We start from the raw sequence: 14,392 nt of genomic DNA, 5'->3' as shown, positions 1-14,392 counted from the left end.
TGGTGAAACCCCATCTCTACTAGAAATACAAAACTTAGCTGGGCGTGGTGGCGTGCACCTGTAGTCCCAGCTACCCTGGGGCTGAAGGAGGAGAATCGCTTGAACCCAGGAGGTGGAGATTGCAGTGAGCTGAGATCTCGCCACTGCACTCCCTCCTGGCAACAGAGCAAGACTCCGTTTCAAAAAAAAAAAAAGAAGCTAAAAGATGCTCATCCATAGAGCCAAAAGAAGCTCTGTGGGGAATCAGAACAGGATTGGATGTGGATTGAAAAACTGGGACTTGAAGTGCAGGCTTGCAGCTTCCTGGCTTGCAACTTCCTAGCAGTGGCACCATGGATGGCCATTTAGAGAGGCATGTCGTTCAGTGCCAAAAACATGGGGTTCTGAAGGCGCATCAGCCTGGGCTTGAATACTGGCTCTGCCACCAAAGCCATTTACTGACAGCCTTCATGGCCTCTTCACAAGAGTAGTGGAACTGTGTGATCACAGTGGACCTTCTAATGCGTTACTCTACAAAGAGCTTATAGAAAAAATAGAATGAAGAAAAGCTTCCATTCACCCGATAAACAGAAAGAATTCGGATCTATGGCGGTTTTTACCAGGGCTGAGTCTGCCAACGGAGCCCGCATGTTCATCCTTTGATACACATGAGCAGGGCCCCCCGCATGTTAAGGTCCACGGCCCACCCCACCCCTACAGTCTTTCGTTAATGAGCCATGAACAAACCATACACAGAAAGCAGCTTCTTTTTTTCTTCAATTTAATTGAAGTTACTTAGAAAAATAATCAGGCTTGAATGGCTTTTCCTGGAGGAAGGTTCATGAACATTTTCACGCTTTTGTTGGCAATGTGGAATTCAGCTTTCTTTAACAGTACAGCAAGATACAGGGAGCGTTTTCTACAACAGGCCCTCTACTGCATACAAATATGTAAAAAAAGAAAATCACACTCCACAAAGATGTGAAATTACATGTCCATATGCCATACTGAGCATGCTCATAAGAAAGTAGTATGGGCAGCTCCTTCTGGACCTAACAAAGTATAGCAGACTGATATTTGCCTGTTATCAGCCAAGGGTCAAGCGGATTCTAGAAGGCCTTGTTGCCTGTAGGGTTCTAACTGGTTGTGATGGAAAAAGGTTGGAGGAAATGCTGGTGGTGGGAACTTGGGGGAGTGATGTGGTCAGTCCTGCTGACATAGAAGTGGGCAAGGAAGGGATTTGGTCACTGGGATTGCACAGAATGGGGCAGCTGAGATTGTGTGTGTGTGTGTGTGTATGTGTGTGTGTATGTAGGGGAGGACTGGCTAGGAAAGCAAGCAGAGTCTCTCGGCTTCTTCTGCCAACTCTATCTCAGCGCTGATCGAGACCCCACCAGCCAAGCATTTGTGGGACCCACACACTTTGTTCTGGAGCTTTCTAGTAGCCAGGATTAGACCCCTGTGCTTCATGCTTTTGCCACCAGGTGAACTGGTGCAACTGAAGTTTCCACTGCCCGCTGCTCTCCTGTGGCATCCACATCCTGAATAGGCAGGAGGGTGCAGCTCACCTGGTGCACAGGGAGGAGGAGGAACGTCCCCTCTGAGACACTACAGGTCAGCAGACCACCTTCTTCCCAGACCAGCTGGGGAGGGCAGGGAGGCGGGGTCTGGAGGAGCTGCGGGAATCATCTAGAGCTTTCGAACCAAAGGGATAAAGTAAGCAGGAATGTCCTTGCAAATTCTGCCCTGGCTGTACCTGGTCTTTAAAACACAGCAGCACCTTTGAGAAGTGGCTGGGAGATTGAACGCCTGCCTGTACTTTTCTCCAGCTAAGCATGCATAGAAAGTAGTTTCAAATATTCCTCTTTAAAAAACACAAACTTTCATTTTCCAGGCACACTTCACCAGTGGATTTCTTTAACCAAGGACACAGAATTTCTACATTCTGCAAAAAACAGTTGAATCCATTTTTTTTTTAAGTTTCAATGCCATTAGAAAAGAAAATGTGAACACAAAGCAAAACACGGGGAGAAAGAGTCCCTCATTCCAGAAATCTATTGATGTCATGTCCCCTGAAGGACAATCTTTCTCACTTAAGAGAGAGAAGCCGGATGAAAGAAGGCCATCTTCACATGACAGTGAGCTGGCTTGTACAACTGATCAAAGACGGACATAGAAATGCAAAGCAACATGAATTTCCATTGAAAATCCCCCAAAAAGCACAGGGAACGATTCCAAACTATGAAACTGAAGAAACACTCATCAAGAGATCATCTGTTCCCACTGAGCACCCTTTTGAGCTTGAGGAGGAGGGAGCCACCCTGGGCCCTATACCCTACTCGCCCTCTCCTCTCTTCCTTCTGTCCACACCACCCAAGACTTCCTCCACTCCCTCTGGGAGGGATGGAATCGTAGTCCATGGCAGTATCCAGGATTAGAACCATTGCACTTAAGTAAAAGCTTAATTCATTTAATAAAGTACCTCTTGCTATCTAAACCAGATGGAGACTGTGGTGCTAGTTTGTATTTTTTTTTTAATGGGAGGGTGTTGGGGTGGCAGTTTTTATCCTCAACGACCTCAGATATGCTAACTCAGCTTAAGCAAAGTATACTTGGTGGAACCCTAGCTCTGTGGGGTGATCTGCAAAATAAAGTATCCTGGTCATGTACGTTCAGGAAATGCTACAGACTCAAGGATTAGTTTTGGGGATTCACCATGCACAGCACACATTCAAGGCTCTGAAAAGTCCTACAGAAAGGAAACTGACTTAACTTTGTTTCTTAAGGATATTTGACCACAAAACCCTTAGTTTGCATCACACCAACCTGATGCCTCCTGGAACCTGTGTTCTGTAGAGTACGTGTTAGAAAATGTTGGACAACCTGTTTCGTTATCAGAAGTCCCATTTCTGAGGACAGTGTTCCCTGCCTGGAAATAAGGTCCAGATTCCCAATTCCAGGGACAGCCAAGGTCTGTCACTCTACCTGGTAAAACACACTGCATAAATCTCCATCCATCAAGGGTATAGTTGCTGTGCCCTTCACAAAGGGGAGAGAGCTCGGAAGAAGGTACACAACGTTTTATAAATAGCTCCAGCTAACTTCTCCGGCCCACATCTCACTCATGTTAAAGAAAATAATTTCCCTGGTGAGATGTTGCAGCTGCTGCCCACTGAGCTTGCTGTGAGCTTTACAATACAATCTTAATAGTTTCTGTGAATAAATTATTCAATTTTTGTTTGTTTAGAATATCCTCACCCCTTCACTATATACTGCATCAAAAACAAAACAAAAGGCAAAACTTACCCACACCCCATCCCACCCTCCCCTATTATTAAAACTATTATTATTATTATATACAGTATCTGCTACCAACTCATTCACTAGCTGTAAGAGGGATGTGGCTCAAACTTCAACCGAGAAGCATCAGCAATGGCTGGAAATGAGAAACGTGTTTAGATGTTAATTAGCAAGGAACAGGAAATGAAGTTTCCAGGCGTCCAGAGGAAATGGGGCATGGATTAACAGCATGGAAGGCTGTCTTTGCTGCTCATGCATGGCAGTTACCAAGGTGCTGATGGTCTTTCAGCCTCTGGAGGATGTGGGAGGGTGTGCATGTGCCTATGTGTACAAATGGTCCACCTCTGACCTTCATGAGGGGCAAAAACCATTGCAAATCCCCAAATGTACGAGTCTCACCTTGGCATTTCATACTTGTACATGGCAAGCAGTAGAAGACAACACTTCTAAACGGGGATGTGGTGCTAGGCTGGATGGAGATGACAGTAGGAGGCACTTGAGGAGTGTTCCCCTTTCCTCGCCCAAGGCAGACATTGCTAATCACATTGCACTCTTTCACACTGCGCCTGGAGAATCCATTCTGGGGCTTAAAGGCAGACATTACCCATCAATTGGAGCAGGCACATGATAGGAAACATTTTTTTAGCATCTTTTCTGTTGGGCAATGAGCTTGGGATCACTCATGAAGATAAAGTGGCCTGCTCCGAATGTGAGGTTTTCAAATTTGGGCCATAGAAAAACGAAAATGTGTAGGGGTCATGGACCCTCTGGTGTTGCTCATGAATAGTCCAAACCTCATGTCAAGTCCATGAATATCAGGGGTTTGCTAATTGTCGAGCTGGATGCTCTATGTCACGTTAAAGCTTTTTGAGGGCCAAGACTATTGGGTTTGTTCAACACTCTATCTTCAGGGCCTAGTATATAGTAGATGCTCAGTAAATACTTGTCGAATATAAAGCAACAGCCACTTCACCTTCACCACAACTGGCACTGCCAGTTTAAAATTCCTGTTAAAAAAGCCTATTGTATCAGATTGCTATTTCTGGTGAAAAATTGCTACAATCAACTTTCTCCTTGGGTTAAAAAAAAATAACATTTCTTTAGTGCAAGGGACTTTCAGGTCAATTGGAATTGGTTTGGAATGACTCCCTTGCAAAGATGCCTCTAAGTGCAATAGCAACCTACTTATTTCTAGCAGAAATTCAAGAATGGTGGCATCCGTACACATGACAATGGCTGTTATCACATGACTCCATGAAAGGTTAGTAAGGAGAACATTCATGCCCCCAAATGAGCTGTAGCAAGCAAAGCAGGAAAGATAGATTTCTTCTGGAAAGACGTCAGAATTTTGCTGCCACAAAAAGAAATAATGAGACCATGTTTAAATAACTATAAATAATATTAATTAGAATTTATGGAATGCACAATTCATGGAATTCACCAGAACACAAGGAAACCTTTGAGACAGTGTTGCAGTATTCACTTCTACAGACAAGGACGACCCATCCTATTTCCCCTGCAAAGACAGCTGTCCTTCCCTACGAAGGATTTTAAATAATTCTCACTATGCTGCTCGCAGCATCATCCCCAAAGAAATATTAATTTACAAAATAACCCAATATCCATATAATTCTTTTGACAAATAAAAATCTTAAATTAAAAAGCATGATTCTCTCCCTCTCCCCACCCCCTTTATTCCAATTTCAGGTAGCTTGGCACTGAGTAATTGAACATTAAAAAATCGAGTTTGTAGACTTCGTACAGCTGCGTTTGGTGCTCTGAGCTGATGTTCTGGAAGAATTCTGTGGTCATTTCATCAGTAGTTCTCGTAGACTTTGCATAGGTGGGGAACTTCAGGTAGCTGCCCACTCCTGCCAGCTGCAGGACGTAATTAGAATCCTCTTCCAGTGTCTCGTACTTGCCCACGAGGTCATAGTGGATGTGGCAGGGGTGGCAGAGTGAGTAGACGGTTTGCCAGTGTTCGTTGAAAGGCTCCTCCCGCTGGGTGTGTGGGTCGATGAGATAGGCCACAAACTCCTCGAATTTGACATCGTCCCCTTTGCGCAGGGCCTCCTGCGTGGCGTTCTTCCGCTGGCGTTTGATGATCTTGGTGCCGTACCGCTTGTGGAAGGAGATGTTGTACTTCTGGGTGAACTTGTTGCGGTAGGCGGACACCAGCCTCTCGAAGGGCTCCCGGACAAACAGGAACTTCATGTAGCTTTTCAAGCGGTGGTTGATTTCTGGGATGCTGTACTGGTTCAGGGTCTTCAGGTTGGCGGAGACGTGCGCCTCGTTGGCGGGGATCTCCATGGGGTCGCTGTACTTCCCCCGCCCGGTCAGGACCATCATGAGCCGCTTCCAGTTGGTGCAGGCCACCTTGGGCACGTAGCAGTAGATGAGCTCGTGGTCCTCATCCACCACCAAGTGCTTCAGGTCGTTGGGGGTCAGCACCCTCCGCTTACGGCTTGTGGCGCTGTTGGCTCGGCACGTGTCTGTCACCTGGTCCCGCCGCATCTGGTGCAGGACAGCAGTGTTTGAGAGCTCCAGCTGCAGAGGGGACACAAGAGGAATAAGAACTCAGTAATTGCCTGAAACATTTCCACTTGGCTACAAGTAGATCATAAATCCACCCATTCAAATACGTATCTAAGCTGGGTGCAGTGGCTCATGCCTTTAATCCCAGCACTCTGGGAAGCTGAGGCAGGAGGATTGCTTGAGGCCACAAGTTCAAGACCAGCCCGGGCAACATAGTGAGACCCCCATCTCTAAAAACATATAAAAATTAGGTAGGCATGGTGGCGTACACCTGACATCCCAACTACTTGGGAGGCTGAAGCAGGAGAATCTCACTTAAGCCCCAGAGTTCAAGGTCACATTGAGGTATGACTGTGCCACTGTGCTCTAGCTTGAGTGACAGAGCAAGACCTTGTCTCTAAACACACACACACACACACACACACACACACACACACACCCCACACTGATCCAGACCTCATGATGTATAAAGCACTCTGCTCAGCACTGCTAAGAGACATAAGACATAACCTTAATCACTCATAGTCTAGGAGGTGCCAGGGCAGAGAGCCATCAGCCTCAATGGAGGGCAAAGGGAAATGCTTGGGAAGATGTGTGTTCCTCTGAATTCGAAGAGCAACAGTTTCTCCCCAAAGGCCATTCATTCCCAGTCCAAACCAGAGCTCACAGTCCACCTAGAACAGGAAACAGGAGGGCACTCTGCCCTGCTCTGCCACTGCCTGCATCTCCAGCACCCAGAGACTCAGAGACCTTCACGGAGTGGTGGCACCCTATTGTCGGCTTCCTGCCTTACCTCCTCCACCACTCATGAAAGTTCAGTGTGGTCCTTCTTTTATATAAATGGAATAATATTAATTGTGATGAAAGTGATAGAAAAACTGGGGGCACAGGGCTATGGAATAGTTGCTCTGGAGCCACAGATGAGTTGGTAGCCTGGTGGCCTCCTTGCCTTAGGAACCAAGGCCCCATTCATACACTGGTCTTTTGGGGTTCTCCATAGCCCAGTGCCAACCTGCTTTTCCAGCCTGATTCCTACTCCTCACCCCTTCATAACCAAAGGAGGCTCCCGAGAAACCAGTGATTCACTTTTTGCCACAAGCATTCCTTAGGCTGGGCACATCTGGGATTCTCCCTTCTCAATCTCTGCTGGTGCGAAGTTGACAATTCTTTTCTTTTCTTTTCTTTTTTCTTTTTTTTTTTTTTTCCAGAGTCTCACTCTGTTGCCCAGGTTGGAATGCAGTGGCGTGATCTTAGTTCATTGCAACCTCCGCCTCCAGAGTTCAAGCAATTCTCCTGCCTCAGCCTCCCGAGTAGTTGGGATTACAGGCATGCACCACCATGCCCTGCTAATTTTTATATTTTTAGTGGAGACGGGGTTTCACTATGTTGGCCAGGCTGGTCTTGAACTCCCGACCTCAGGTGATCGGCCAGCTTCAGTCTCCCAAAGCGCTGGGACTGCAGGGGTGAGCCACTGTGCCTGGCCCCAAACTTGACAATTGTTCATGGCCCCACACACTCCCTGCCACACTAGTGGAAGAATCATTCCCTCTACTGAACACCCACAACACTGAGTGTGCTTCATAGCACAACCCTCCTGTCTACTTCATTCTTGGTTTTCTCAACTCCTGTGGCCACTTGCTTCACAGGAACTCAGAGCCCCAGAGTCACTGCCTCCTCCAGGCCAGACTGTGGGTGACTTTGAGCCCTGAGAATGCAGCCATATCCATGAAATCCTCCAGTCACCTGGACAGCCAAGTCAGTAGAGCCTAGGACTTGAGTGCAACCCAATTATCTGCCCCTGCTCCTCCAACTTTCAACCTCAGTCTGCACAATTTATATTAAAAGGTACATAGGGCCATTGGGATGGGCCTAAATTAGGGCCACTGATGAGTTTGCTGGGGACCTGAGGGGCATCATGGTAGCCACCAGGGAGAAGCCATTGCACCCTGCATTAAGTTCCATGTCCATCTCCTCTCATGGTCCCCAGGACAAAGGATGGTGATGGTCACCATGACAACAGCAGACAGTGTGACTAAGGAGTTACTCTGTAGGAGGCACCTTCACAGGTGATTTAAATACATTATGTTTAATCTTCCCAGAAATACGCTGAACTACAACATGCCATCGCCACTAAAAATTTTTATACTCAAGGGAGGAAGCAAACCAAGACAGAGTACTAACGCTTTGCAAGGTCTGTGTGTGAAGAGTATGGTGATTCTCTCACTGCTTTAACCTCACAAATAACTGGTGGAAATCTGGAAAGAGTTGTTAGTATCCCCTGATGTGCATTCCCCTTTGAAATCTGACATCGACACTCCTCCCATCAAGAAATCGAGACTATTTCTCCAGCTCTTTGAATGGGGGCTGGCTGTGACTTGCTCTGATGAGTAGAATGTGGTAGAAGCAATGATGAACATGTTCTGAAGCCTATTAGGAAGGTCTGCAGTTCCTAGCCTTCACGCTGTTGGAACGCTGCCCTGAGACAGTCATGCTATGCAAAGACCTGTCCAGCCTCCTGGAGGATGAAGACTGGGGCACTGCAGACCAGCACCAACTGCCAGCCACCACTGACCAAAGTGGTGTGAATGATCCCAGGAGAGACCAGCAGACCTGCTCAATTACCTACCCACAGAGCTGTGGCAGATGACATATCAGTGCTGTGTTAAGTCACTAAGTTTTGGGGCGATTTGTTGCCCAGCAATAAATAACTGAAACAGGAGAGCTGAAAAATAGGAGAGCTAAGGGTCCCAGTCAGGATATGATGCTGAGACCCTCAGCCAGATTCCAGAGAAGCAAGGCCACCATATATATTTTTGGTTTCCACTTGGTAAAACCAGGTTAGCCTGGAGTTTCCCAAATTGGAAATAACTGGCAAATTACTGACCTCTGGTTATTCACAGACCAAATGGCACCACTCAACAAATTTATCCCGACTATAAAGAGCAGAGCAATAATCTATTTGTGCAAAGAGCCCTGGGTTACTGAACCACGGATCCAGTTTCCATGTTGTTATGGCCCAAATATGGGGCCTGGACCTTTCTTGGCCTTTGTTTCCTTGCCTGTGCCATGGAGATCCTCACTCCCATGCCTTGTTAGGCTGGTGTGAGGACTATAAGGTGTGTATTCCATGGCTTGAACACAGTAGATACACAATCAGTAGTATTTCTTCCTTTCCTCCCTCTCTAGGCTGCCCCTGCCTTGCCTACAGAAAGAGGCAGTTAGATTAACTGACTGCCGGGGTTGTGGCCTCCTTTAATGTTGGGTAGAGCCCACTTTCTTCCAGGGTAGCCACCTGGTGGCCATGTACTCTTTTCTGGGTCCCATAGAGAATCTTCCAGAATGTTCTTCCTTAGCGCCTGGACTCTTGTATTGTTTTGTCTTGCTGAGATTTTGCCACAAAGGCTCAATGCCCAGTGGTCATGGGTCCCCCATCAATCCAAATCTCCAGTTATGCTATTTTTTAGTTCTCCAAGTATAAGTGACCCTAGGCATATGCCAAGAAATATCAAAAGCAAGCTGCAGAATTTCCTAATTTTCTCTCCTGCACAATATATATCAGGATGATGATGACACCTAACACTGACTGGGTGAGTGCTCATTGTGAGCCAGGTAACGCTCTTCATGCTTCACACTGACTAACTTCTTCAATGCAATCAGTCATAACGGAGATTATCAGGATCTCCATTTTATAGCTGAGGATCTGTCAGATGCACCAACACATGAATGATAATATGGAAAACGATTTGTGGAGCACTCCTTGTTCATTACCTTGAGGAGAGTCTCCCCACATTTGTAAAGCTGTGGTGGTCTCAGCATTGCATTCTGTCAACGAGGAAACGGGCTGAGACAGACAAAGTGACTGCCCAAGGTAAGTCCTTCTAAGAGAAGCAGAACTGTGACGCGAGCCAGGGGGTGTGACTCAGATCTATGCTTGTCACACCGTTCTGGCATGAAGTCTCTGCCTTACCAAATAGAGATACCACAGAGCAAGAACTCTGTCTTTCCACAGTGGTACACCCCCGTGCTTGCAAAAGTGCCAGCCCCACAGGAGATGCTCCATAAGTGTTTGTTGAGTGAATGAATGAATGGCTTAATAATCTCTGTAGGGATACTGGATCTGTAAGCAGGAAAACCCCTCTGTAGTTAAAGAAATTTCTGGGCCAGGCGCGGTGGCTCATGCCTGTAATTCCAGCACTTTGGGTGGCCGCAGCGGGCAGATCACTTGAGGTCAGGAGTTTGAGACCACCTGGCCAACATGGCGAAACCCCGTCTCTACTAAAAATACAAAAATTAGCCAGGTGTGGTGGCGGGTGCCTGTGATCCCAGCTACTCGGGAGGCTGAGGCAGGAGAATTGCTTGAACCTACTTTTCCTGCCTGATTCCTACTCCTCACCCCTTCATAACCAAAGGGGGGTCCCTTCAGTTAAGGAGGCGGAGGTTGCAGTGAGCTGCGATCGTGGCAGTGCACTCCAGCCTGGGCAACAGAGTGAGACTCTGTCTCAAAAATAAATAAATTAATTAATTAATTAATTAACTTCCCAATTGTTCATCGATATCATAAAGTTCTTTCATAGAGCTGTACTGGGACAAATAATGTGCCTCCCAAATTCATGTCCACCCAGAACCTCGGAAAGTGATTTGATATGCAAATAGGGTTTTTGCAGATGCAATTAGTTAAGATGAGATTATACTGGATTAGGGTATAATCCAATGGGTGGTGTCCCTATAAGAAGAGAAAGTAGAGATACAGAGACACGCAGGGAGAATGCCACATGTCTCCACGCAGCATTTGTCTCCATGTGGCATTGACACATCCACGAGAACGATGTGTCTCCAAGCCAAGAAATGCCAAAGACTGCCGGCTGCCACCAGAAGCTGGGAAGAGGCAAGGAAGGATCCATTCCTCCAGAGCCTTCAGAAAGCATGCCCTGCCAATAGCTTGATTTCAGACTTCTGGCTTCCAGGACTGTGAGAGAATACATTTCTTTAGCTTTAAGCCACTCAGTTTGTGGTAATTTGTTACGATGGCCTCAGGAACCTAACAGAGGAGGTCGATCATTCGAGTGATTACTTTGAGCAAGTTGGTACTAAATTATAAGTTTAAAGAGAAGATAACATCATATAAGAGACTATTTTACATAGAAGAATAAGGACAATGTATTAGGGCACTTGCAGAGTGAGGATAAGATTTGAAATAAGAAGATCTGGGCTTGATCTTGGGCAAGAGCCTTAGCCTTCTGAGTCTCAGTTCCTTTATTCGCAAAATGGGGATCGTACCACCTACCTCGCAGGGGTGGTGACTACGGCAAATAAAGTACATTTCAGCATTCAGTAAATAAGATCAACTCTAGTACAGGATTTGGACAAGGTATGGCACAAAATAGGTGGTTAATACGTAGGCATTCTTTTATCAAAGAAGAAAAAAGAAATCTGAAAAGAACTCCTGGCTAGAAATCTCAAAGACAAATTTCACCAGCTCTGTAATTTTGCTGCAGGTCAGCCCTAGGTCATTGGATTCAATTAATATTTATTTTGAATAGGAAAACTCTGACCTTTGCAATTCATGACTTCTTAGCTGATGTATTCATCACCCTAAGAGAAGCATTCATGGGCCTCTTGGGCTGTTGAACAGTGCCATTAAACAAAACAAAACCTGTGCTAAAGGAAATGAAAGGACTAGAAAGGAAACGGGGTCCATCAATTTGCCATTTGCATCACTAAGGACAATTTTGAAGGCAATAAGTTACTAAGATGAGCAGAGAAATAAGGGGATCTCCTCCTCGCCCCCTCCCAAGCTCTTTTCAGTTGGAGACAATTTTCTGGCCACCTGAATCCCCAGGGAGGTAACATGCCAGTTAATACTGCATTCAGGACCACAAAGGCAGGAAAAATGGAAATGACACCAGCATATCATTTTACATTCAGTTGCAGAGGTGGAAAATAACTTAGTGGGGCTTTAAAACCTGGTATTTGAGGTTTCTTTCCCCTCCATTTCCTTCTTCTCCACAGCAGTTTAAGGGGCAAAGGGTGTACCTGCCACGACAAGGCACACACAGTTTCCCCTCAGGAAGACTCTGCGGAAGGGGTCAAGAGAATGCTTCCCAAATCCAAGATGGAAATTCACCTGGGCCTCTAGTATTAATGTTTTTAAAAATACATTTTAATTGGTTTTTCTAATTTTTGAATTTTAGAATAATTTCAGGTGACAGAGTAAGCTGCTTGTCTCGAAAAATAAAAATATTTTCAGACTAGTAGTGATTTATTAAAAATAAAATGGTACTAAAATGTGCACAAGCCAGGCACGGTGGCTCACACCTGTAATCCCAACATTTAGGGAGGCCGAGGCGAGTGGATCAACTGAGGTCAGGAGTTCGAGACCAGCCTGGCCAACATGGCAAAACCCCGTCTCTACTAAAAATACAAAAATTAGCTCAGTGTGGTGGTGGACGCCTGTACTCCCAGCTACTGGAGAGGCTGAGGCAGGGGAAAATCACTTGAACCCGGGAGGCAGAGGTTGCAGTGAACTGAGATTGCACCATTGCACTCTAGCCTGGGTGACAGCGCGAAACTCCGTCTCAAAAAAAAAAAAAAAGGGCAGAAATATAAAACCAGGTGCACAACTACAAGTCCAAAATAAACATAAACATTCAAATGCACAACATTAACATGAGGGATGATGTTGTTTTACTGGAACTAAAGCCCTGCCTGAAACCACACAGATGCTCGCTGACGGCTGTGGGTCAGGGTGTTTGCAGTAGAGCTTCCCTCTTCTCCTGTGCTGCATGAGGACTCGGTTTCCTAACCACTTCCCCCTTCCTAGTTACTAGGAAACTCAGCATGCTGGAATCTCATTTGACCTTTAGTTGGTAAAAGCTCATCATGTATATATTTTCCTTTTCTGCTCATTTCCAATTAGCCCAAGACAATAATGAAGCTACATGGAACCCCCAAGAGCATCAATGAACACAGGCACCACGACTTCACATGGCAGAACTCGGTGATCTGGGGCAGACCTGATGATCCAGAAATGGATAATCATTTTTCAAAAGATTATCACTAAAATAAAAAATGCTCCATTAATAAAGTTCTTCTATGGAACTCTAGACCCCTGGGGGTTCTAACTGTGGACTTCTTGAACCTTGGTTTATGAAACCTGGATTAAGAACAGCCCTGGACAGGCCACAGGGAAGAGAGGAATTCTTTACCATCGTGTCAAAATGGGGCAGGAGAGATTTCTGATGACAGCCTGGGGTGTTCCAGAAATGTCCACATTTATTCAGAGGATCAACGGCTTGTTAGAGATTGTGATCAGGAAAACAGCGATTTCTAACGTTAAAAAATGCAGACCTGGTCATGTCACTGCCATGCTCCTCCTGTCTCCAACAGGGCTCAGACGAGCTTTTGTAACTGTCGTAACCCCTCAGCCACTAACATGTTCCCTGAGCACAGTTCCAGAACTACCGATGGGACCGACAGCTCTGGGGACATCAGGAAGACAAGAGAGTGAAGAAGACTCACTCATTAATGAAGAAGAACCTGTTCCCTCATCAGTAAAAGAGAATGCCTAATTTTTCCAACCAAGTTTGATCAGTTTTACAAAGAAAGGACTTGTTGATCTGACAATTATCTGAACTGTGAGCTCCATGTCTTTCTTCCTACACTCCCTTTCTCTCCCCTCTTCTTGTTTGCTTTCTCAAAAGGTTTTGAAGAGACCATAACAAAGGACATATGTGCAGTATGAAATAAAAATAGAAAAAAACATATTCTATGAGGGCTGGGATTTAGAATGTCAATTGGTTGTGGGCTCCTAGCAGCAAGGACAAAAGGGGAAATATGATAAAATCTTCTTGCTCTAGTTATCAGAAAAGAGAAACATTCCAGTTGTTTGGAGAGGAACAGGCACAGGATTTCAAGGGACTCAGAAAATTCAGTGCCGGAGGGAGGTTCTTGGATTCAGTTTGCCTGTGTTGGGGTATTTAGAGGGTTGCTTTCTTCAGCTGACTGAATAATGCCACGATTCACTTCCACCTAAGGTCAACAGAAAGCTTCAGTATGTAAGGAACACTTTCACATACACCATCCCATTTAAGCAACCTGTTGGGACTCTTCCAGAGGCTGCAGAGCCTACTAAAAGAAAGTTTATATTTAGCCGACCAGACCCTACTCCAACCATGTGTCATTCTCTCCTGGGCTGGTTACCCCTGAGTACTAATCATCCTTCATGCCAGTGGTTCTCAAACGAGCCTGCGTGAACATTCTTACCTGGAGGGCTTGTTAGAACGCAGCTTGCTGGGTTCTCCTCCCAGAATTTCTGACTCAGTAGGTCAGACAGGCCTGAGAACCTACATTTCTAGCAAGCCCCCCAAGTGTTTGGGCCACCATAATAAAATACCACAGATCAGGTGGCTTAAACAACAGAGATTTATTTTTTCACAGTTCTGGAGGCTGGAACTTAAAGACTAAGGTGCCGGGTGGGGCTGGTGTTCCCTGAGGCTTCTCTCTTTGGTCTGTAGATGTGCCTTGCTTGCTGCCTCCTCACGTGGCCATCTCTCCCTGGCTCCCCCCACCACTCCCCCCT

General features: G+C 45.9%; 1 protein-coding gene across 1 annotated transcript in view; it reads right to left on the bottom strand.

Moving 5' to 3' along the window:
* Positions 1 to 747: 747 nt before the first annotated feature.
* Positions 748 to 14,392, bottom strand: part of CHST11 (carbohydrate (chondroitin 4) sulfotransferase 11) — a 182,732-nt gene continuing 169,087 nt past the window's right edge. Inside the window, exon 3 of the mRNA XM_011975506.1 lies at positions 748 to 5,826. Coding sequence (XP_011830896.1) covers positions 4,972 to 5,826 — 855 coding nt within the window. The 3' untranslated portion in view covers positions 748 to 4,971. The remainder of the gene's footprint in view (positions 5,827 to 14,392) is intronic.

This window comes from Mandrillus leucophaeus, unplaced genomic scaffold (genome assembly GCF_000951045.1).
Source record: "Mandrillus leucophaeus isolate KB7577 unplaced genomic scaffold, Mleu.le_1.0 Scaffold157, whole genome shotgun sequence".
Taxonomy (NCBI): domain Eukaryota; kingdom Metazoa; phylum Chordata; class Mammalia; order Primates; family Cercopithecidae; genus Mandrillus; species Mandrillus leucophaeus.
The sequence above is the reverse complement of the archived record's forward strand: the minus strand, read 5'-3'. Positions and strand labels throughout refer to the sequence as shown.